The sequence below is a fragment of the Sapajus apella genome, unplaced genomic scaffold (assembly GCF_009761245.1).
Source record: "Sapajus apella isolate SASKATOON/1434 unplaced genomic scaffold, GSC_monkey_1.0 scaffold102, whole genome shotgun sequence".
Taxonomy (NCBI): domain Eukaryota; kingdom Metazoa; phylum Chordata; class Mammalia; order Primates; family Cebidae; genus Sapajus; species Sapajus apella.
Window position 1 is genome coordinate 6,751,651 of NW_022437042.1, and position 24,514 is coordinate 6,776,164.

General features: G+C 37.6%; 1 protein-coding gene and 1 long non-coding RNA gene across 8 annotated transcripts in view; both read left to right on the forward strand.

Annotated features, from left to right (window-relative positions):
* The window catches only part of GRIA3 (glutamate ionotropic receptor AMPA type subunit 3), a 315,596-nt gene that overhangs the window by 180,714 nt on the left and 110,368 nt on the right, over positions 1-24,514 (forward strand). For all 7 annotated transcript variants that reach the window (XR_004262735.1, XM_032258415.1, XM_032258416.1 and 4 more), the window contains one exon: positions 3,058-3,111. Coding sequence is in view for 6 of the 7 variants with exons in the window: in XM_032258415.1 (XP_032114306.1) it covers positions 3,058-3,111 (54 nt within the window). In the remaining variant the exon portion in view is untranslated. The remainder of the gene's footprint in view (positions 1-3,057; positions 3,112-24,514) is intronic.
* Positions 3,118-7,090, forward strand: LOC116536641. Its single transcript, XR_004262736.1, has 2 exons — positions 3,118-6,742; positions 6,829-7,090. It is a non-coding gene; the product is annotated as an uncharacterized LOC116536641 (long non-coding RNA).

Sequence of the window (24,514 nt, forward strand, 5' to 3'; positions counted from 1 at the left end):
AATGTTTCTATCTTTAGATAAGCTTCCTATCTCTTCCAGTTTAAAGCTAAATTTTGAAGGGGTGATGTTATAAGAGAACTACCTTCAAATAAGTAAATTGGTTCTGAGCAAACCGAAACGGGCCTGAATTAAAGCAGGTATCTTGATAGCTCCAAGTTTTTCTGAACCTGAAAAACAATGCCTCAATGAATGACTCCTTCCCACATTTATATAGCATCACATACTTACACACAATGCACATTGCAAACACTTTTGTATACGTTATCCATTTTGATCCTGGCAACACTGCTGAGATAGGCAACAAACAAACAATAAGCAAATGACAAGATTGGGGTCCTGGGTTCTCATTCGCTGCTCTTTTCACAACACTGGTGTTTTTGATTGCTCCCTCTCACCTTCCCTATGCACAAAAAAACACTAAGCTCTTCCTCTGATAAGAAAGAGATATTCCTTTTCCTTGGGTTTCCTTCCTTACTCCTCTCTAAGCTCTGCCAGATGTCTTTAAAAATACTGCTCATTTTTCTGGCAGAACTCAAAACCCTCTGATTGTATTATGTTGAGGGTTGTCAGTTAATTAAAAATTCAACAAATGTATGGTCCCAACTTGCCACCAAAAGTTAACAAATGTCACCAGGAAGGATGTTTCTCGCAAGCGGACACTGAAGAATACATCCCAGAAGATACCTAACAGCTCATTTTGTGTCATGGAAGCATGAAAAATCACATCCTCAAGACATTCATTAACCTTTCATTTCTTCCATAAATAATCAGTCAGAAATGTGGCTCATATTTTAAATTAATCAAAAATCATGCTCTCTTGTCCTTCCTCTCTCTCTCTTTCTCTCTCTCTCTCTCTCCCCCACCTTCACACACACACACACACACACACACACACACACACACACACACACTTAAAATGACTTGTTGAAACGACTTGAGGGTTTGCAATGCCAGCATTGTAGTCAAATGTATGGTTTAGTTCTCTGGGTCAACTTCAACATGGCCTCCTCCACGAAGCCTTCCCTGTTCATCTCAGGCCTTAAACATCTCTTCCGCTTGTCCAAGAACTTAAGGCAATTACTAGCATTTGGTACTTACCATATATTTAGAAACCATGTGAAGTACTGCCAAGAGTGTGGGTTCTAGAGGCAAACGGACCCAGATTCCAATCCCAGCTTTACCACTTCCTAGCTGTGTGGCCTTGGAAAAATTACATAAACTCTCTCTGACTGAATTCCTCATCTGTAAAATGAGACTAATGATACTTAATCTATTCAAATGTTCAGGGGATTAAATAAATATAAAGCACTTAGCACCATGCCTGGCATATACTAGGTACTTAAATAAGGACAGGTGGACTTATAACCTTTAATGTATAGTTCTGGTTTGATATGTGTGCAATTTTGAGGCCTTCTCACTTTGTTCTAAACCCTTTAATAGCTGCATCCAGAGAAGAATTTATCATAAAGCTTAAGCTTAATGGCCCCTCACTTGTATAGCTTCTTTCCAAGGCCTTGTTCCAAATTATGACATTTATAATTTTATATTTTTAAAAGAAAGATGCTAAATTACATTAGCTTTAGGCCAGTACAAACCTGGCTCCACCTCTGGTTGTGTCTTTAACCTCTATGTTATCCTGTTCCCTCCATTGATACTCATTGTAGTACTTTGCACACAGTCAGTACTCAATAAAAATCCTCCACTAACCAGAATTTTTGCTGAATTTGGCTTCAAGGAAATAAACATCAATTATTTAGTCAAAAACTTCTAACTTCTAACCAATACCTTTGGTTAGAAAATATTCAGGCCACTCATATATTTTGAGATAATAAAAATGTACTTCGTGAATTATACAAAGTACATTTTTATTAATACAAAGCCTATTATGAATGCAAAGCCTATTATTAGCCTTTGTATTAATACAGCATTATTCATAAAAATTAGGATAAGAATGATGATGCTGAAAAAGGGTTTCTCAACTCCGGCACTACAGATATTTTAGGCCTGAGAATTCTTTATTGTGTGGGCTATTCCAAGCATTGTAGGATTTCTAGCTACATCTCTGGCCCCTACTCACTAAATGCTAGAGCACTCTTCCCAACCATCATTCTCAGCAAACTGACACAAGAGCAGAAAATCAAACACCGCATGTTCTCACTCATAGGTGGGTGTTGAACAATGAGAACACATGGACACAGGGAAGGGAGCATCACACACTGGGGTCTGTTGTGGCAGACTAGGGGAGGGATAGCAGGGAGTAGGGAGGTTTGGGAGGGATAACATGGGGAGAAATGCCAGATATAGGTGAAGGGGAGGAAGGCAGCAAATCATACTGCCATGTGTGTACCTATGCAACAATCTTGCATGTTCTTCACATGTACCCCAAAACCTAAAATGCAATTAAAAAAAAGAAGAGATGTCTCCAGGCATTGCCAAGTTTCCTCAAAGGGACCCCCCTCATTGCCCTAAGGCATCACGATCAGCAGCAAAAGCTATACAAACGATCACAAGTCTTTCATACTAAGTCAGGAAAAGGAAGGTAAGCATTTGAGAAAAGTTTTCAATAAGCAAAAGCAACCTCAGTTAACCTGAAAATCCCATTAACCCCATTCCTTGAATGTTCTATTCCCTTAGCATTCCAGATAACAAAAAAAAAAAAAATACTGTACATTCTGTTTTCTACTTCGTATGCAAAGTTCAGCTGATTTTCCATCTCAACAGCTAAGTACGGAAATCGAGTTCAGGGATGGGGGATATTCAGTTTCATCACTTTGCCATCTATTTTAAATGACAGCGATGCTACTGACCTGGAAGCTTAGGGAGTTTTTTTTCTCCCTTGTTTTGACATTTTAACTCTGATATTAGCAAGTCCTCCTGTTTTATCTAGTTGAAAGGGAAATGCAACAACAAGAAATTTGGTCCAATTAACTGTGATTTTTCTGTATATAAAAGATCTAACATTTTGTTTAAAGACATTTGTTCTAGCCACCCTATTGATTGTGCAATTGAAAATGCCCTTCTTGAATAAGCAATATGTCTTATTTCTTCTTTCTGCAGGTTGTGATCCTGGGGAAACACTCAAGAGGTTATCACTACATGCTCGCTAACCTGGTAAGAACAAGCAAGTATCCCTGGGCAATATATCCTATTTAGTTTGTGTTGTTCTGTAATCATCCAAAAAGGAAATACATGAAGTACCTAATGCCTTCTCCAGAAACTTGAAGAAATGACTTCAGTAACTACCAAAACCTGAATGCAATAGCCTTGCTTTCAATTATGCTGTCATTTTAGCTGTGAAGCAGCTATATTCTTTCCTCATTTAACAAATAATTTTATATGATTCTTTACTGATTTTTAGATTCAATTTCGGTTTGAAATGTAAACTATTTTAATCGGGTCTGAAATATAAACCATGGAACAGGGGACACAGGAAACTGACTCTTTCCCAATTGATTCAAGTATATGTGCACATCAGTACTGCATTTGTCCTTTCAGAAGCAGACAACTACCAAATGTTTTTGAGCCAGATGCCAGAGTAGATTTTAACATAGTACATTACATGACCCTGCCAAAATGTATAGCCACTTTTCTAACTACATAAAACATAACTTGAATCTTTACTTTCAAACTTCCCATACCTTTAAAATTTGTGACACTGTAGAAGCTAGTATTTCATTAAGGTTACTTTATACATTTTCTTTCGCTGAAAGGACAATTTGTTTAGGAATTAGCAAATGGCTTCTAAATTAGTAATATCTGTTTGGCAGAGGTTCTGAATAATACCATCTCCACGAAATGAAAGAGAAATGTTAAATTGTCACTATAATACTAAAAATCTATTAAGTTATTACATGATATGAGTTCTAACCCCTATTTTGTTTAATTAGCACAATGGAATCATGATCATTATAAAGCTCTTAAGCCAAAAGAATAGCAACAAAGATGAAAGATTATTGTAATTATATTCTTACATTTTTTAAACCAAAGAAAATATCTTATTTGGTTTTAATAATGAATATTTTTAAATGAAAAAGGAAATGTCACTTAAACCTCTTTCTTAAGAGTATGTACATTCAAACACTTTGTAAGATGCAGATTAGAGCTACTGCTTTCAAATGTGTTGTGCATTTTTCTTCAATAACTTGCTATAAGTGGAGTACTTCAGTCCATTTTGGGAATAAATGAATCTACCCTTTTAGGAAGAGAAATCTTGATTCTTAAATTGCATCCATATATTTTCAATTTGGTTTTTAGGCAACCAATAAGGAAAGGATTTTTTTTTTTCAATGTAATGGAGGTTAGGCTGTGGCTTAGCAGAATATATGAATGTCACAACAAGGTACCTGAAGCAGTTATTGATGACTTTTTGTCATTACTTTCTCACCAATAAATATTTTGCTTTCTTTCTTTTTCTGTTTTCCTTCCTTTCTTTTTTCCTTTTCATCCTTCATCTCTTTTCCCTTTCCTTCTCTTTTGCTTTGTATGCCCTACAAAGCGGCAAGTTATATAGCACAGTGTTTAAAAATGCAGGGTTCACCAATCACTGACCATGCATGAGGTGACTTTAGGTAGTATACACATGCAATTTTTTTTATTTTAGTGAAAATATATTTCCTTACTATGTAATAGAAAAATATATAAAACTAGCACATCAAAATTGAAATTTTATAGATATTATTACTTCAAATGGGCTAAAATAGAGATTTAACAAAAGTAAAGTATGTCTTTAATGTTCAAGTAAACAATAGTAACAAGGATAAAAAAATATAGCAAAATCTGGGTTTTGCATACATGGTTGTTATTATACACGAATGACTAAGTTTAAGATATAACATTGAACTGGGGGTCAGAAAGCTTGGCTTGTCAAACTGACTTTGCTACCAGCAGGGTAAGGGATCTTGTGTAAGTCACTTCACATCCACAGACAGTGTTACAGTTTCCTTACTTTAACACTCAGGTGGGCGTGGCAGGGGGCAGGCATTGATGTGTTGGGTGGGTCATTTGAAGGCAGATAATAATTAGAAGTGCAAGATATTTATTGGGAGTAATACCTATGAAAGATAAAAGGGAAAGAAACATAAGTAGGCAGGGAGGGCTTAAGACCACAATACAGGTCTATAACAGTAACAGAAGAGGAAAGGAAGTAAGATTATTAGCAAAAGCTTCAGACTGTGGTGTAGCACTGATAAAATCTTGGCCAACACAACTGGGAGATCAGTGCAAAAGATACCTCATAGAGGAGTCTTCTGCTTCTTCCAAATGGCAAGTCATTACGTTACGACTTTCCTTAGTGATTAGTTGGCAGCAGCCCAGAAAGCACACACCTTCCACTTGAAAACCGAGGCAGATCTGAACGTACCTGAAGCTGGAGGTTGTCAGCTAACCTAATTCTTTGAGGCAGGTTTTGTCTTAAAGGGAGATGTAAGCCATGCATAAGAATGGCTGTCTCAGTTGTCCTACGATGACCGATGATCTATAAAGGCCCTTCCTATTCTATAATTCCAACTACGTCTCCTTATTTCTACTGACAAACTTTGTTCAGTTTTTTTTTTTTCTTGTTGTGGGTACATACTAGATGTATACATCTGTGGATTACATGAGATATTTTCATATAGGCGTGCAATGTACAATAACCACACCAGGGTAAATAGAGTACCCATCATCTCAAGAATATATCGTTTGCCTACTGACAATCTTTTAGATAAGCTTTTGTTGCAACTTTGAGATCTAGACCTGACAAAAATTAAAGTCTGTGGAGTGATAGAACTGAAAGAGAAAATCACTAGGACAAGGTTGGGGAAAAGAAGGGTAAACTGAATCCTATACACACAACTGAGAATTATGAAACTTTGGGGGAGTATCTACTACAAGAACAAGCAAAGTCTGTTCCTTCAAAAAGAAAGTAATGTACAGTATCATGTCAGTCTGAGTAATGAAAACATGATTTCCTTTACCATGCTTTGAGCTACCACCCCTTCTCTTTCTTTAGTGACCTTCTTTTCATTTGAATTCAGCCATGTAAGTCCTTGTACTCCATATCAAATTGCATTTGGGCAATAGAGATAGGAGCTGCTGTTCATCTCTGATGATAATGATAACAAGACAAATTATTCCTACCATGATCTATGGTTCCCAGATTTTTTTAAGCAGATGAAAATTACTTCAAATGCCTCCATCAAAGACACACACACACACACACACACACACACAGAGAGAGAGTAAACCAAAACTATTTAGAAGTAAATTGGTTGGTCAAGAAAAGGGGAAGTGGTCATAAGAAGATGTTTCCTTTCAAGATGAGCCAGCTGGATGAAAGCTGAGGATGGATATCTATATACAGAAGAGCAGAGTCCAATCTGAGTCTTGGTATTACAAACAGCACAAAACCATTGCTTTATTCTACAAATGTAAAGTCAAGAATACTTAAGCTACTTAACTAAGCTTCCTGGAATCACTTTCTACAGTTCCCTTTGATACTGAGCTCTGTCTATCTGGCAAAGACATCTTTGTACTTTTACATGGAACTTCCCCTGGTAGCAATCCTAAAGTGAGAAGACTTGAATATTCCATGGATGCTTTAACAGAGGCCTCTCACAGGTCAAGATGTACATTTCAGGGTGGGCAATGAGCTGCAGAAAATTCTAACTTGTTGAAATCCCGGAAAGAAACAGAAGATTCCACCAGGAGTACAACCCAAAGATGTGATCTACTCAGGCCAGAAATGGACATCCCAATAGAGCAAGTAAGTCTCTTACAAATTCTTGTATCAGTTGGTGATGTCAATTTTTTAGGAGTTGTTCTGTCGTTAACTATTGGTTTCTCTCCCAGGACTCTCTCTAACATGGCGCTGTTTGTCAACGTTAGTCCCAGAGGTAGCCATCATGTGTACCATCTGTCAGTCAAGCAGCCTCTCTTTCTCTCATGGTAAGGTCCTGGATCCAGATGCTTTACACTCCATTGCCAGGCATATTGTGTAGGGTGATTTAGTTTTCTTCATATATGTCAGCAATGGTAACTCAGTTACTGTGTGTAGAGCCCTAGAGTAATATTAGGAAACTATGCAAAGGCAGGAGGCAGTGTAGTGTAATTTTTTTAAAAAAGAACTAAGCTAGGAGGTAGAAGTCACGTTTGAATCCCAAGAATTCATCTAACTAGGGAGATGGCACACTGAACCTCTTTGAACCTCAATGTCAATCTGTAAAATGCAGTTAGACAAGATCACTATTTCCCAAAATTTACATGAGATGATTTTAGATACTATATAGCAAAACTACTCTTTTGACGTATTAGTTTTGAATGTATATTAAATACATATTAGAAAAACAACTATTCTAGCAATTCTGTGATTTTTATAGATACCATTCCTTGGAATGAGGCAAAAGTATATATGTAGATAAAAGAAACTTAGTCAATGTAAATAAAAATATTTAGTAAATTATAGTTCAGATGGTCCACCTATGTGGCAAAAAACTGTAAAAATGGTATATTAATGACTAAAATTTAGAAAACACACCACTGTCACTTCTAAATCTACACTTCTTCCCTCTTGGAGTTCAGTTTGGACCAGGGTAGGCCAGGAGTGAGAGTGTAGACCCATTAGCTGGGTGAATGCTGAGGACACAAACAGGGATGCAAAGCCAGAGCCCCATTATCCTTAGGGATATAAAGTTATAAGGCAGACTAAAGCTTTAAAATCAGTCCAGGTGGGCAAAAGCCAAGATAAATTTGAGTGTTCTTAGCCAAGTTCCAAACAGAGCTCAGGATCTGAAGGATCAGTCAAAAACAGTCTAGCAGATGACACAAGGCAAATTGGATCTGGATTGTATGATCCAACAACAGATGTTCATCACCCCCCAAATAAGACCAAAAACAAACACAAAAAAAACAAAAGACCCACAAACAATTGAAGTACCCAGGGGAGAAGATGAGCCATAGCAGGGCTCATTTAGTGTTGCACCAATTAACCACTGCCTTAGAAGACCTGACAGTTTCCCTGCCTAGGTTGAAACTGGTCCCAGAGTTGGGGACAGTTGCTGATCCTGTAAGTGGAGGAATTTAGGTAAAGTCTGCTGTCAGCAGTAGAGAGCTACAGGCAATCAAACAGGTCATTCTGTAAGGAGAAAAAATAGAAGAAAGTTCATGTATCTTATAATCCTCTCTGTGTTAGCTGTTTCCTTTAGACTTTCATTTAATTTTCTCAGAACTCCTATGAGGAGAGACTTCTTGTCCACCCACTTCTCTAAGCCTTTTACAGATCAGGAAATGGACTCAGAAAATGTATATAACTGGCCCAAAGTCTCATAGCTAATCCATTGCCAAACTAGGTTTTCTATCTAGGTAGAGTACCTTGCTCATCCCACTTTACCCACCCAAGCTTCTCAATGAGATGGAAAGCTAGCACCACAAAGGTCACATAAGAGCATTTGCAAACACACAAATGTAAATAAATGAAGCATAAGCTCTAAATTTATGAGGATGAAGTGATCAGAGATTAAAAAGTCTTTTAAAAACAAGGACACTTTTATGAATCTGGGTTTGAAAAAACCTATCCCAAAGCCCAATATGAACTGTATCTTAACAGGCAGCAATTACATCTCCGTCACTCCCTGCTGTCTAACCACTTTCCGTCCCTCTTCTCCCTCTCTCTCAATCTCTCTCTCTCTCTCTCTCTCTCTCTCTCTCTCTCTCTCACACACACACACACACACACACACACACACACACACACACACACTTTCATTCCTTTTTTCTCATGCTTTGTCTTCTCTCACCCTCCTCATCCAACCTCACGTATGCCAGAAAATAATAATGGAAGTAAAATTTTTCCAAAACTTTACTAAAACAAGAGCATTACTCACAAAATTGAGCCCAAACAGGCAGCCAGGAGCTTCAACAAGCTTGAAGAAGTGAACTCTGCAACTTACCAGATCTCAGACTGTACCTGAAACAGAGAAGGGCCTGTTTTGTTTAGAGATAAAACAAGTTCAAATAAGATTTAGTTATGTGCTTTTGCTTGCCAATAACAACTATTCCCTTCTCTCTTCCCCTTCCAGGTCTTCTTGTTCTGTTCTCTCCTTTACCTTCCTTTGTTCTGCCATTTTTATGTTCTAAATAAAAAATTCAAATTCTCAAAGCCACGTGTTGTGATGACTGACACCTCAGCAGATGGCATGTAAACACAGAGCTCACTGGGCTAGAGCCTGGCTTTGCAGGTGAGGGAGGTGGGCTTGAAGGGAAAAAGCCCCACTGGTCCCAAATGCAAGGGAGCGCAGTCACCTCTCCTGGTGCACAACTTCTCTGGTGGCTCAGGATTCACTTTCTTCTCCAAATGGAAATGGGACATAGAACACCAAGGGAATGAGGAGTCGGGACTAGGCTAGGATCCAACTTCCTGCCATGTATTTAGAAAGCCACAGGCATTTGTCAGCTTAAAGTAGCCAACTCTGAGACTCCTCTCTCACCGAAAATGCTTTTATTATAGTCAACCATTGTACTGTCTCTCTCTTTCCTCTCTCCCCTGCCTGAAATTAACAAGGAAAGATAATTTCCTGCCCAATGTTATAATGAGATGAATGAAAAGCATTCTGTCTTCTCCTCAAGCGCTCAGATCATGTCCTCTAAACACAGTGCTTCCTAAACTATCTGTGAAGAAGAACCAGTTTTTTCCCCCAAGATCTTCAGTAAACATGCAACAAAAATAAATGACTTAAAAAATGAAACAAGCAAAGTAAGATATATAAAATGTAAGTTCAATGTTTTTTAGTATTACATTCGACAGCCATATTACCCTGTCAAATTCCTATGAGGCCTGATAAATATTTACCCTTCATTTATTTCCTTATATCATCTCAGATTGGTAATGAACAATGAACCAGCACTAATCTGCACACATTTTGAGTAGCACTGCTCTAAAGGTCTTTATAGTAAGTTTTTTTCTTACTTATATATCACTGTTTGTCCAACAACTTGTTCACTTCACAGCAAGGAAAACAGAGGGTAGTGTCTTTAAATACCTTATAATTGTATTGGACAGACCAGACTTGCCTAGCTTATGATAATTGCCATGGACACAGAACAGGTGCTGGGACAATGAATAAAGAGAAGGCAGATTGTGGAAGTCAATACCGTAGAAGTCTGCACAGTGTGGCCAGAGACGGACTTTCAGAAAAGGTGACTTTGAAACAATGATCTGAAAGGGGAGAAGGATTCAGCTACATGATGAATCAGGGAGAGTTCATGCATAGGGAACAGTACATGCCAAAGTCCTGAGGCAAAAAACAGCTTGATGTCTTCCCTGAACAGTCAGAAGGCAATTTTGTGTAGAGTAGAATGAGTGACAAGACAGATTAGGCGCCAGGTGGAAGAGTTTTACCTTTTTTCTACCGCAACAGAAGGCCCATTGAAGAATTTCAAGCAGGGAAGTGGCATAATCTGATGTATGCTTTTTTAAAAATCAGTGTTAAATGGACGAATTTTATGTGATATAAATTATACCTCAATGAAGCTGTTAGTAAAAATATAGATCAGTGGCTATTTCCCCATTAATAGAACTTATGCCAAGATGTAATTATTTATTTATTCATACAAATAACCCCCACTGAACTGAAGTGCCACGAGGGCAAGAACCAAGTTCAAGATGGTTCACCATTGTAACAGCTAGCACTTAATAGGTTTCTAAGTATGTATGTTGGTCAGACTAGAGAATAAAATTGTCAGTGAACAATATAAGCAACCTGTAATCAAGTACTAATTTATATGGTGTAATCTTCAACTCTACACATTGTAACCTCCCAGGAGGATGGATCTGCTTTCTAGAAAAAGACTTGTGTCTCTCATTAGCAACCTGAAAACTTAAATCACCACAATTACTATGCATCTCTTTATTGAAGCATCGCCCAGATGAACAATTCAAATGGCACTAAAGGCAGAGCCAGTCTTCATCTAAAATGTCAGACAGATAGTTATCTCTGGCAGTCTTCCAACCCTCATTCTACTACTTTTATCTTTCCTAAAGGCAAGCCACCTTTGCCATTTCTCACCCATAATATATCATCAACTCCTAAAAGTCACCCAACTTATCTTGCCTCTGTTTTCCTCTCTGTACAAAATGTGCCCTAGGAATAGTACTGTATGAAGGAAATCTCCACATCATATCTTGAATAATAAATGCACTTAATGTAATCCTTGGATATATTTATTTCCAACTCTCAATTATCCACACCTCCAAAGGTAAAGTGAATTTCAGTATGTGAAAATCAACAAAGATGGGATAATACCAAAGTCATTTGGATCTTTGGAAGATTGAATTGTCTGGCTATTCTCAAATCATGGATGGTCTGTGTTTGTATGATAGTTGTGTAACTGGTGTCTACGTAAAAGATGACTTTGGAGAATTAATCAACGGAAGCTTACAGGACCCTGCATGAACTGCTAAGGCATAAAGGTCATGTTGGTTTTATACAGCTGCATTCAGATGTGAGCAAAGGTGCACTGATCAAACAAACAAACAGACATGACATGATTGAGAAGTGATGCAATTGATGAAATATAGCAGAACCTACAAATCCAAACAGGTAGTTTCCATTTCAAAAGAATCATTGCTGGAGATTATGCCCATATTTCTAACAAACGTCACCATTGTTGCACAGATGCAGTCAAGTGTACAGAAACACAGAATGTAGAAAGTGGGAAATCAGAGTTTCAACTCACCCTATCTATGAGCAGTAGGATTGCCTCCAACCTGTGTCTGACTTTTCTCACATTTTTAAATCAGTAAACACCAAATCTACTGTTCAGACCAAAGGAAAGGATACTAACATAGCAATTAGCCAACAAAGCTATCAATTGCAACCAGATAGAATTGGTGAAATGGAAACAGCACTAGAATTTGATAAGTTTAGTCCAAGCACACAAAAATCATTGAGTATGTAATCATCACTTAATTATTAAAATCCTTATGAAATAATAAGATGGGCTTAACAGAAATTCCATAACACAACAGGAAATTTGGGACCTTAGAGTCACTTAGCAATTATGTTGTAGAGTATACACATATACTTATTGCACAGAAAGCATGGGAAGTCATACAATAATAAAAAAGACAAAAATCCATAAACAGTCATCCATATGTACTATAATCTATGTAATCATTGAGAATGGGGAGAGGAAAGGAGTATAATTATCCCCCTTACTACCTAATAGAAGATACAGAGACAAATTTGATATAGATGTTTCTTAGCCATTATTTTAATAATTTAAAATGTTAGCAAGGATGCAGAAAAAAAGGGAATGTCTGCACATTGTTAGTGGGAATGTAAATTAGCATAGCCATTATGGAAAACTGTATGGAGGTTCCTCAAAAAACTAAAATGGAACTACCATATGATCCACTAATCCCATTGCTGGACATATATCCAAAAAAAACCACAAATCAGTATATTGAAGGGTTATCTGCATTTTCATATTTATTGCAGCACTATTCACAATAACCAAGAAGTGGAATCAACCTAAGTGTCCATGAATGGATGAATGGATAAAGAAAATGTGGTGTACATACACAACAGAATAATATTCAGCCATAAAAGGGGGAAAATCCTGTCATTTTTGACAATATGGATGAATCTAAAGGACATTATGTCAAGTGAAGTAAGCCAGGCACAAAAAGACAAATACCACGTGATCTCATGTATATGTGGAATCTTAAAGAAGTTGAACTCATAGAAGTAGAGAGTAGAATGGTGGTTACCAGAGACCAGGGGGTGACCAGGGAGAGAATTAGGAGTCGTTAATAAACAGGTACAAAGTTTCAGACAGGCAGCAGGAGCAGGTTTTGAGATATACTGCACAGCAGAATGCAACAATAAGGTATCATATATTTCAGACTAAGAGAGTAAATTTCAAATGTCTCACCATAAAAATATTATAGCTGAACAAGGTGATAGATATGTGAATTAGCTTGATCTCATCATTTCACATTATGTATACCAAAACATTACATTGTACCCCATAAATGTACACAATTATGATTTGTCAATCAAAATAATATTAATAATAAAGAAGAAAGAAATGAAAGAAAGGAAAATGGTTCTTGAAGAATGCAATAGAGGCACCTAAAGTTGTAAGTAATAAAGTAGGGGCCCTTTGAAGGCAAAGAGAACAGAAAGATACTAACGTTAAAGAGTGCATGATGTGGCTAGATCATGAGGTCTGTTGAAGGAAATGGTTGTAGATGAGGCTGGAGAGTAGTAGATAATAGATAATGGAAATCCTTGAAAGTAAAGTTAAAATATTTGGTTGTCAATAGAAATTTGGGACCCACTGCAATCCTTTGAAGAAGGATTCTTATACTCTAACTGGTATTTTAGGAAGGTAAATTTATTATGTGAAGAATAAACTGGAGAGAGAAAAAAAAAAAACAGAGCACCAACTAGGAAGCTAAGACAATAATCTAGGCCAGTAGTTCTCAAATCCTCTTGTACTTCTAAGTCACCTGTTGAATTAGATGCTTGGGCCTCAAACTCCGTAAGTCTAAATTAGAGAAAGGGATACAAAAAGAAGAGATTTTTTTTTTTTTTTGAGACGGAGTTTCACTCATGCTACCCAGGCTGGAGTGCAATGGCGCGATCTCGGCTCACGGCAACCTCCGCCTCCTGGGTTCAGGCAATTCTTCTGCCTCAGCCTCCTGAGTAGCTGGGATTACAGGCACGCGCCACCATGCCCAGCTAATTTTTTGTATTTTTAGTAGAGACGGGGTTTCACCATGTTGACCAGGATGGTCTTGATCTCTTGACCTTGTGATCCACCCGCCTCGGCCTCCCAAAGTGCTGGGATTACAGGCTTGAGCCACCGCGCCCGGCAACAGAAGAGATTTTAAAGGGATGTAATCACCTTGCTTTGGGGCATATTCTTTTATTTTTTTTTTTAAGTGAAAGTAAGTTTATTAGTAAAGTAAAGGATGGCTACTTTATAGGTAGAGCAGCCCTGAGGGCTGCTGGTTGCCCATTCTTATGGTTATTTCTTGATTACATGTTAAACAAGGGGTGGATTATTCATGAGTTTCATGGCAAAGGGGTGGACAATTCCCAGAAATGAGGGTTCGTCCCCATTTTAGACCCTATAGGGTAACTTCCTGACGCTGTCATCCCATTTGTAAACTGTCATGGCACTGGTTGGAGTGTAGCAGTGAGAACAACCAGAGGTCACTCTCATTGCTATCTCCGTTTTGGTGAGATTTAGTGGGCTTATCAGCAAGTTCATTATGACCTGTATCTTGTGTTGACCTCCTATCTTATCCTGTGACTTAGAGTGCCTAAGCATCTCGCAATGCAGCCCAGTAGGTCTCAGCCCTATTTTACCCAGCCCCTATTCATGATGGAGTTCAAACGCCTCTGACATTTCCCCTATCCTTTTGTAAGGGAACCCTTAATCCTACGGGTTGTAGAAGGCGATTCATCTTCTGTAACTTCTTTAGGCTGAATAGGGCGATGATATTCCTGCTTAACTATTGGTTCCCTTGCATTTGGGGTAAACAGGAGCTCAATCAGAAAGCATTGGTAAGTCAAGGGCTATTCATAACTCTGAGTTCCAACAAAAGGTGATATCTGGAAAATTAATAAATGTTCAATTTAAGAGAACATTGAGTAAGCTTATCCTGCAATCCTACACGTAGAGTGCAACAGCAATATATTTACAACAGTAAAGCAAAATAAGCAAAACTATCCCAAGTAAACTAAATAAGGCAGCTTTCCATGAACTGGGCAACTGTTGCAACCAAGCTGATACGGGGTTGCTAGCTGACTTCAGTATGTGGGGCACATTCTTTTTACAAAACACATGGAATACGGAAGTTAATTTAGTCAGCAGGTAATTAGAGAAGGGAGTTCTAGAGCATATGAGAAGGTCTAATTGGAGAGTCACTGGTATCTTATCCAAAGTGAATTAAGGTTGAAAATACCAAAATAAAGTAAGAAACTAATTTGTTTTACAGACTCTAAAGCCTCAAAATGTAACAAGTTCATTTTCTGAGGTATTTGTGAGGTAAATGTTATCCTTTTGAAAAAGTAGATTCTCAGAGCCCAACTTTATGAAAAATCATAACCACCCCCACAAACATACAAACTTAAAAATATAAAAAGGCAAATAAAAAAGAACAAAAAATTCTAATGTCTTTGGGTAGATGAAAGATGCTAGAAGAAGGAACTTGTTTTAAAGCAGAAAATGAACTGCTGAAGCAGTCTATGATTCAGTGAAGGGAGAAAGCAGTTGCTATAAAACAGCAACCTGCTTAAACAAAAGGAACCATTGTTCCTTGCAAAAACATCAAGTCTACTCAAACACAGTTTGTTTTTGGTAAAAATGTTATTTTAAAATACATCATTTTAATAGCAGATGAAGCTCAGTGAGGAAATAGATTTCATGACACAAATTTCCTTTGAAATCAAACTTGTTTAAAATGCATGTATTAAATAAAAGGATGTGGGTTATCTATCCTTTTGGTTTTGTTTGTTTGTTTTTTGAGACAGTCTTGTCCTGTTACCCAGGCTGGAGTGGAGTGGCCTGATCTCCACTCACTGCAATCTCTGCCTCCCAGGTTCAAGCAATTCTCCTGCCTCAGCCTCCCAGGTAGGTGGGATTACAGGCACCTGCCACCACACCCAGCTAATTTTTGCATTTTTAGTAGAGATAGGGTTTCACCATGCTGGCCAGACTGGTCTCAAACTGCTAACTTCAGGTGTTCTGCCCACCTTGGCCTCCCAAAGTGCTGGGATTACAGGCGTGAGCCACCACGCACAGCTTTCTATCCTTTTTGAATAGTTGCCATTGGAAGAGGTGCTTAGGTCAAGCATTTAAACCCTGAAACAAAAGTCAGAACAGATGTGATGGCTCACACCTGTAATCCCAGCACTTTGGGATGCCGTGGTGGGCGGATCACCTGAGGCTGGGAGTTCGAGACCAGCCTGACCCACATGGAGAAACCCCATACAAAATTAGCCAGGTGTTGGTGGCTTATGCCTGTAATCTCAGCTACTCAGGAGTCTGAGGCAAGAGAATCACTTGAACTCAGGAGGCGGAGGTTGCAGTGAGCCAAGGTCAGACCACTACACTCCAGCATGGGCAATAGAGCAAGACTTCATCTCAAAAAAAAAAAAAGTCAGAACAAACTAAAAAGACTTAAGAACATGAAAACAAATGTCAACTTTGTTCTGAGCCAAGAACATGAATTAAAAAGTAAACCTTGTAAACTCACTTATCATGTATTTATATAGCAATCATAAACTTTTTCTAAAGACTTGGATTTTCTGATAATAAAAATATCTGTCTGTGTTCACATATATTGCTGTCTGGTCACTGCTCTACTTCTACTCACAAAAGCATTCATTATACCAGGGAAAAAATGGAATACAGGGAGGAGGCTGGGCTGTAGGACAGAGATAAATCTGATTGACAGTAATAGGAGCAGATGCTTCATGGGACTGGTCAGAGCTGATTGGCTGAGGGAGCTATGTCCTACTTGTGGGTGTTGTTATCAGAAAAGGAGTAAGGATGGAACTTTCTGGGAAAGATCACATGATAAAGAGGACCAGTAAGAGGTAGCTTCATGGATGGCGTCTGAGGCAGCTAGCTGTGGAGAATAATTTGACAGCTGGCAAGCAGACAGGTAGGATATGCACCTTCTGCTACTGCTCTCTACCCCTTAAACTCTATCTCTTTCTTCCTTTACCTCTTGGGTCTGGGTATTGAAGACCTAAGGCTGCTACATCTAATTTTAGAGACATTTTAGGAAATTAGGGACTCTAAATTCCCCCACACGGTGAACTGTTGTTGGCCATTTCCAACTGCTGGTGATGCCAGAAACAAAGGTAATGGGGAACCTGGAGGCAAGACATGCCTTCCTTTAGCTAGAAGCTCTCTCCTAAAATATCTGTCTCTACATATTACCTCCACCCTTTCCCTTTCCACTTTTACCTAATGACTTTTGAGTGATAAAAACTGTGTGGGCAATTTTACAAAAGTTTCAGAAAGACCAGACACTTCAATTTCTCAAAAGAGTGGAGTGGCAAGTCCCAATGTAGATCACAATATTAAAAAAATATATTTTGCAAACAGCTAGGAAACACTAATCATTTAGCCAGAAGCTCATATATTAGCCATCTTTACACTCCTTAACCTTCTCCTGATAGAAATTGGTGCCTGACAGCCAATTCTGTTACAATAATTTTTTGTTAGGGTTTAAGGAAAACAGGGATCAAAATTCCCAAAAATGCAGACGTTGGGTGGCAAACATCAAGCAAAAATTACCAAAAGGGAAAAAAGCAAAAAGTTAGAAGCCACTAACTTTCAGTATCTCCCACCTTTCCACTTCCTCCTCTCCTCTTTTCCCCTTTTATTTACTGCACGTATGATAGCCAGATCTGTTGATTTAATGTCTTAACAGAGGTTTTATGGGGATTTTTCCTCAGCTTTCCAAACTGAAGGACTGCGAATTGGAAGCTCACAAAAGGAAATCTAGCAACAGGCTATGAACATGAATGATCATTTAAAATAAAAGGATAGGCAGAGGAGAGCCAAGAGTCAGGCAACTTCTGCACCATAAGCAAAACCTCTCTCCTTTTCGTAGGCTAGGCAAGTGCAGCAGTGGGAATAGAACAGGAACTAGAACTTCTCTCGTAATACAACTATGCCTACCATTCATCCCTTTTTCCCCAGTTTCTCAGATCCTCACTTCCTTGTCAAAGATTCGGTGGTCAGCTCTGCTGAATTTGTGTCTTTGTTGAGGTGATAGGGAGAGTCTGACCTCAATTTTCAAAATGTTGTGCACTGTGCTTGTCCATGATTCCAATGGTGCCTAGTAATAGGTGAAAGAAAACAGAATAGCAACTGTTTCTGAACTTCCTTCTTTCTACTGTTATTCTTTACCTTTTAATTTGATCTGTTTACCTATTTGATCTGTTTTCTGGACATTTCTGTTATATTCATTGTTTTACAGAGGTTTTAGAGCTACTTGGCATATATATCCAAACTTGAGGTCAGTGTGTTATCAACTTAAAAACGTAAGTCTAGCAAGAGTTATGGATAGCAGAAATGCCTTAAAAACAATGAGATTCTAGGTGAATAAGAACCAGGAGCCAGCCAACTTCTGCTCTTAGACAGGATTCCTACATTCTACCAGTGACCTTAATCCCTTTATTTTTCTTTTGTCCTCTAGGTGTTCAGTGGACATTTCCACTGCATTAATGTCTTTATAGAGTGTTGAGTGGGACATGGGTTCAGTATTCTCACCTATAATTCACAAGTGATCAGCTGAAGAATTAAAACCAAAAAAGAATTTATGAACAAATGAAATGTCTTAAAACATACTGTGATAAGAAACAAAACGAGATTAAGAGCCAGCAAACTGCTGCCCTTCATACAAAAGTGGTCGCCTAATAAGCTCCTTTTCACCACACACCCATCCTACTTTTCTTTCTTTCTCTTACTTCTAGGATATGGGGTGGTCATTGCTGCTATATCAGTTACCTTGCTGAAATTGGGAGACTCTCAGTTTTCTATATACTACTGATTGTATTTACTCGTGTCAGCTACAACATTTAGCAATATGTGATGGAAAAGACAATATGGTTTGAATCACATTAGAAGGTACACAGGGAAACCAAGAGTTAGCCAACTTCTGCCCAATAGTCAGCACCACTCCCCTGCCTTCCTTCACTCTGTCAATGACCTTCCCACATTTGTTTTTTCCATTTCCCTTTGAGGTTTTCAGTAGTCACCTGTGTTGCATTATTTTAGAGATTTCAGTGGGGCTTAGGAAAATATTCCCACCTGAATCTCTGCAGGTAATCAGAAGACCTAGGAATAATTTATTTTTAATTTTTGTGGATACATAGCATAAATATATATATATAATTACAATATAATTACATAATAATTATATATATAATTACATAATAATTACATATATATAATTACATGTATATATATATAATTACATAATGAAAATTTGGGTATCCATCCCCTCAAGCATTTATCTTTTGTGTTACAAGCCAAGTACCCTCTTTTAGTTATTTTTAAATGTACAAGTAAGTTCTTATTGACTATAGTCACCTTGTTGTGTAATCAAATACTAGGTCTTATTGTTTCTAACTTTTTTTTGTATTAACCATCCTTACCTTCCTCCCACCATCCCCACTACCCTTCCCATCCTCTGATTACCATCCTTCTCTATCTCTATGAGTTCACTGCTTTGACTTTTAGAGCCCACAAATAAGTTAAAGCATGTGATATTTGTCTTTCTGTGCCTGGCTTATTTCTCTTAGCATAATGGCCTCCAGTTCCATCCATGTTGTTGCAAATGACAGGATCTCATTCTTTTTTATGGCTGAATAGTACTCCACTGTATATATGTATCACATTTTCTTTATCCATTCATCAGTTTGTGGATGCTTAGTTTGCTTCCAAATCTTGGTTATTGTGAACACTGCTGCAACAAACATAGGATATATCTCTTTGATATCCTGATTTCCTTACTTTTGGGTATATACCCATCAATGGGATTCCTGGATCTTATGGAAACTCTATTTTCAGTTTTTTAAGGAGCCTCCAAACTGTTCTTCATAGTGGTTTACTAATTTACATTATCACCAACAGTGTATGAGGATTATCTTTTCTCCACATCCTCACAAGTATTTTTTATTGCCTGCCTTTGTATAAAAGCCATTTTAACTGGGGTGAGATGATATTTCATTATAGTTTTGATTCTGCGTTTCTCTGATGGTCAATAATGTTGAGCACCTTTTGATATACCTGTTTGCCATTTGTCTTCTTTTGAGAAATATCTATTCAAATCTACTGCCCATTTTAAAAATTTGATTATTAGATTTTTTTTCCTAAAGAGTTGTCTGAACTTTTTATATATTCTGGTTATTAATCCCTTATAAAATGAGTAGTTTGCAAATTTCTTCTCCCATTCTGTGGATTGTTTCTTCACTTTGTTGATTGTTTCCTTTGCTGTGCAGAAGCTTTTTAACTTGATGTGATCCCATTTGCCCATTTTTGCTTTAGTCGTCTGTGCTTGTGGAGTGTTACTCAAGAAATTTTTGCCCAGACCAACATCCTGGAGATTTTCCCCAATGTTTCATTGTAGTGGTTTCATAATTTGATGTCTCAGATTTAAGTCTTTAATCCATTTTGATTTGATTTTTGAATAAGGTGAGAGATAGGGATCACGTTTCATTATTCTCCATACAGATATCCAGTTTTTCCAGGACAGTTTACTGAAGAGACTGTCTTTTCCCCAATACATGTTCTTGGCATCTTTGTTGAAAATCAGTTTACTGTAGGTGTGTGGATTTGTTTCTGGGTTCTCCATTCTGTTACATTAGTCTATATGTTTTTACACCAGTATCATGCTGTTTTGGTTCTGTAGCTCTGTGGTATAATTTGAAGTCAGGTAATGTGATTCCTCCAGTTTTGTTCTTTTTTCTCAGGATAACTTTGGCTATTTTGTGTCTTTTAGGACTTCATATAAGTTTTAGGATTGTTTTTTCTATTTCCATGAAGAATGTCTTTGGTATTTTGATAGGGATTATACTGAATCTGTAGATTTCTTTGAGTAGTGTGGACACTGCAACAATATTGATTCTTCCAATTCATGAACATAGAATATCTTTACATTTTTTGTGTGTACTTGTGAATTTCTTTCATCAGTGTTTTATAGTTTTCATTGTAGATATCTTTCACTTTTTTGATTAAGTCAATTTATAGGTATTTATTTGTGGCTATTATAATTTTTTTATTTCCTTTTCAGATTGTTTACTGTTGCCATATAGAGATGCCATTGATTTTCATGTTAATTTTCTATGCTGCAACTTTGTTGAATTTGTTTATCAGTTCCAAAGTTTTTTGGTGAAGTCACTAGGTTTTTCCATATATAAGGTCATATCATGTACAAACAAGGATAATTTGGATAATTTGACTTCTTCCTTTCCACTTTGGATGCTCTTTATTTCTTTCTTTTGTCTGATTAATCTAGCTAGGACTTTCAGTACTATGTTGAATAACAATGAAAGTGGGCATCCTTGTTGTGTTCCAGATCTTAAAGGAAATGCTTTCAATATTATTTCCCATTCTGTGCAACACTACAGAATGGGAAAAATGCCACAGATAGAAAACATAATACACTTTGAATCATGTTACAAAGGAAACTGGTGAATGAGGAGTCAGCCAATTCTTGCCCATCAGTTATCCTTTTTCTCCTGTCTTTATTTCTTCCAATGTTCTGAGTTTAATTTTCCCCTTTTTTCTTCCAGGTATTTAGTGGTTACTTCTATTGTGTTATTTATATAGAGAGATCAGTGGGGTTGGGCCAAATACTCTCGCCTTTTGGTCTGTAAGTGGCCAGCTCAAGAAGTGAAACCTGGGAAGAGGATATAAACAAGTGAAATGCCTTCAAATATTGTCGTAAGAGGAAAGTCAGCATCAGGTGCCAGCCAACTCCTGCCCTTTATTATTTTCTTTTACAAACTTTGTCTCCTAATATTCCTCTTCTTCTCACCCCTCTATTCTTTTTGTTCACTCTTTTCCCTTATGGATATTTGTTGGTCACTTCTGTTATATTGCTTTCTTTGCTGAAGCTCTCCAGAGACTGAAGTCTCTTTTGAAACTTGAAGCTTGTATTTGCATGTATCAACAGTTGAATCTAACAATTTGTGGTATAAAGACATGCTTGAACACATATTAAATGAAAATAGGTAAAGCATGAAATAGCCAATTCCTTCCCATTAGTTGTAAGTTCCTTATTTCTGTCTATGATATTCCTGATTTTATTTTCTCTTATTGCCACATGGATTTTTAAAATTATCTCTGTAACATTAGCATCGTTTGAGAGATTTAAGAGAGTTTCCACCTTGAAGTCTGAGGTCACAACATCAAACAGAGAAGCTTAGCAAGCATTATAGACAAGTGAAATTCCTTAAAATAACAAGAAAGTGTGAACCATGAGCCAGCCAATTTTTGTCTTTGTGCCAGACTATTTATCCTAACTTCCATCATCCTTTATAACCCCTCCATCATCCCCATTCTATTGCCTTCCTTATCCACTCTGGCTGTTGTCTGGGCTCTTGTCTGTGTTATTGTCTTTATATTGGTTTCAAGGATTCACAGCTCAACTTTACCACTTTGACTACTGTGGGTGTCTTGCATAATGAAAAGGATTTAACAAGGTAGTATAAAAATGTGTATTCTCTTAATATTTTTGGATTTTAAAAAAGAAGTCCCAGAAATTAAACACCTCCTATCCTCTATTGAGATCCTCAATCCTAAAATAACTGTGATCCTCATCCCTATTTTACTTCCCTTTTACATATATTCTCATGCTTCGTAAATGGTTCATGGCCACCTCTCCCCTATCGGTGTCTTTGCTAAGCCTGTGGGAAAAATTAGGCCTCTGTGTTCAATCTTGTAGCCTATAGTTTCTCACGGTAGAAAGTAGCAATTTGTGAAGAAAAAGAGCATGTGTTACAAAATTGAATTCAGATGGAAGGTAATCCAGATGCCAGCTGACTTTTGCCATTTATTTAACACCTCCCTTGTAGCTCCCATCTTTCTACAGCTGACCTGCTTTCCTTTATTTTCCCTTTATCATCCAAATGTTTAATATTCATTTTTGTAGTGCTGGTATATTTGCAAAGGTTTTAGAGAGACTCAGTATTATCAACTTGAAGCACTTTTTTTTTTTTTAGACAGAGTCTCACTCTTTTGGCCAGGTTGGAGTGCAGTGGCATGACCTCAGCTCACTGCAACCTCTGCCTCACGGGTTCAAGCTATTCTCATGCCTCAGCCTCTCAAGTATCTGGTACTATAGGTGTGCACCATCACATCTGGTAATTTCTGTATTTTTAGTAGAGATGGGGGTTTCACCATGTTGGCAAGGCTGGTCTCGAACTCATGACCTCAAGTGATCTGCCCACCTCTGCCTCCCACAGTGACTGGGATTACAGGCTTGAGCCACTGTCTGGCCAACTTAAGGTCCTTTTGTGGCCAACTGCTAAAGAGAACTCTAGCAAGAGTTGTGGACAAGTGAAATGCCTTAAAATAATGAGATATTAGGTGAACATGGACCAAGAGTCGGCCAACTCCTGCCCTCAGCCAGAATTTGCATCCCAACTTTTAATTTCTATAACTACCTATCAACTTTCTTTTTCCCTTCACTATCCAGATTAGTTTTTTTATTAGTATAAACGTATGGCATATAAGTGTAACTTTGTTACATAGTTAATTTTAAAACTCTACTATCAGGAGTGGGATTATCGAAGGTTATTTTTATTGCATTAATCCCACCTCAAGGTCTCTGTGTAGCCACTTCTTGCAAGAAATGAATTCTGGCAAGAGTTATGAACAAATTAAACGTCTTAAAATAATCATACAAGTGGATAAAGTAAACCAGGAGCCAGCCAACTTCTCCCCTGAATCAGAACATTTCTCCTAACTTCTGTCATCCTACCACAATCCTCCCTGCCATTACCATTTTATTTCCCTTTTTATATACTCTGTGTTTTATAGTGTCCTATTCTGTTTTAGTGTCTTTACATTGATTTCAGGGATACATGGCCTCAATATAAACACCAGTGTGTTCAATGACTAAAATCTAACATGCTATGGAAAAGTATGGTGCCTTAAAATTCGATAGCAAAGAGGACCAGGAGCCTGGCACCTCCTGCTCTTTAGCCCAAAACCATCTCTTGCTCTCTTCTTTCTTAGCACTTTCTCCCTTCCTCATTTCCTGTCTACTTGGTGTATGTTTGTTGGTCAGTTTTGTTGCATTCATTATTTTATTAAATCTGTGGCTAGACTCAGGCCTCAATTCACAATTTTGCCAACTATGGTTGTACATGACAACAGCCTCTAGCAACTTGTTTTAGAAGAAAAAAAATCCATGGTTTTTAAAAAGGAAATAGACATAAGAGGTTGAGGGAAGCCAGCAAAATCTTACTCCTTGGCCATCTCTTCTCTCCTAACTTCCATCTATCTATCTATCTATCTATGCATATATATTGCACATATATATATATCTGGTGGTCATCTTTCTTACAGTGGTGTCTTTGGGGAAGTTTTCAGAAACTCAGCATCAGTTTTGTCACCTTGAAAACTGTGACTCAACAGGCTCAGAAGAAAATCTAACAAGAGGTTATAGGGTCAGTAAAATGCCTTGAAACAGTAAGATACATACTAGGAGAAAAAAGACAAGAAGCCAGCCAGCTCCTCTACTTTAGCCCACACATCTCTCCTCACCTCTATCTTCCTACCACTGACCCTTATCCTTTTATTTACTCCATTTTTCTTTCTGGATATTACATCATCACCTGTGTTGTGTGTCTTTACATAGATTTTGGGGGATAATTGGCCTGCCTTAGCGTTATAAGTGTCATAGCCATAAAAATCCATCAAAGATTATTATGGAAAGGAGTAATGTCTTAAAATGTTGGGATAAGAGGTGAAAGAGACCTAGAAGCCAAACAAA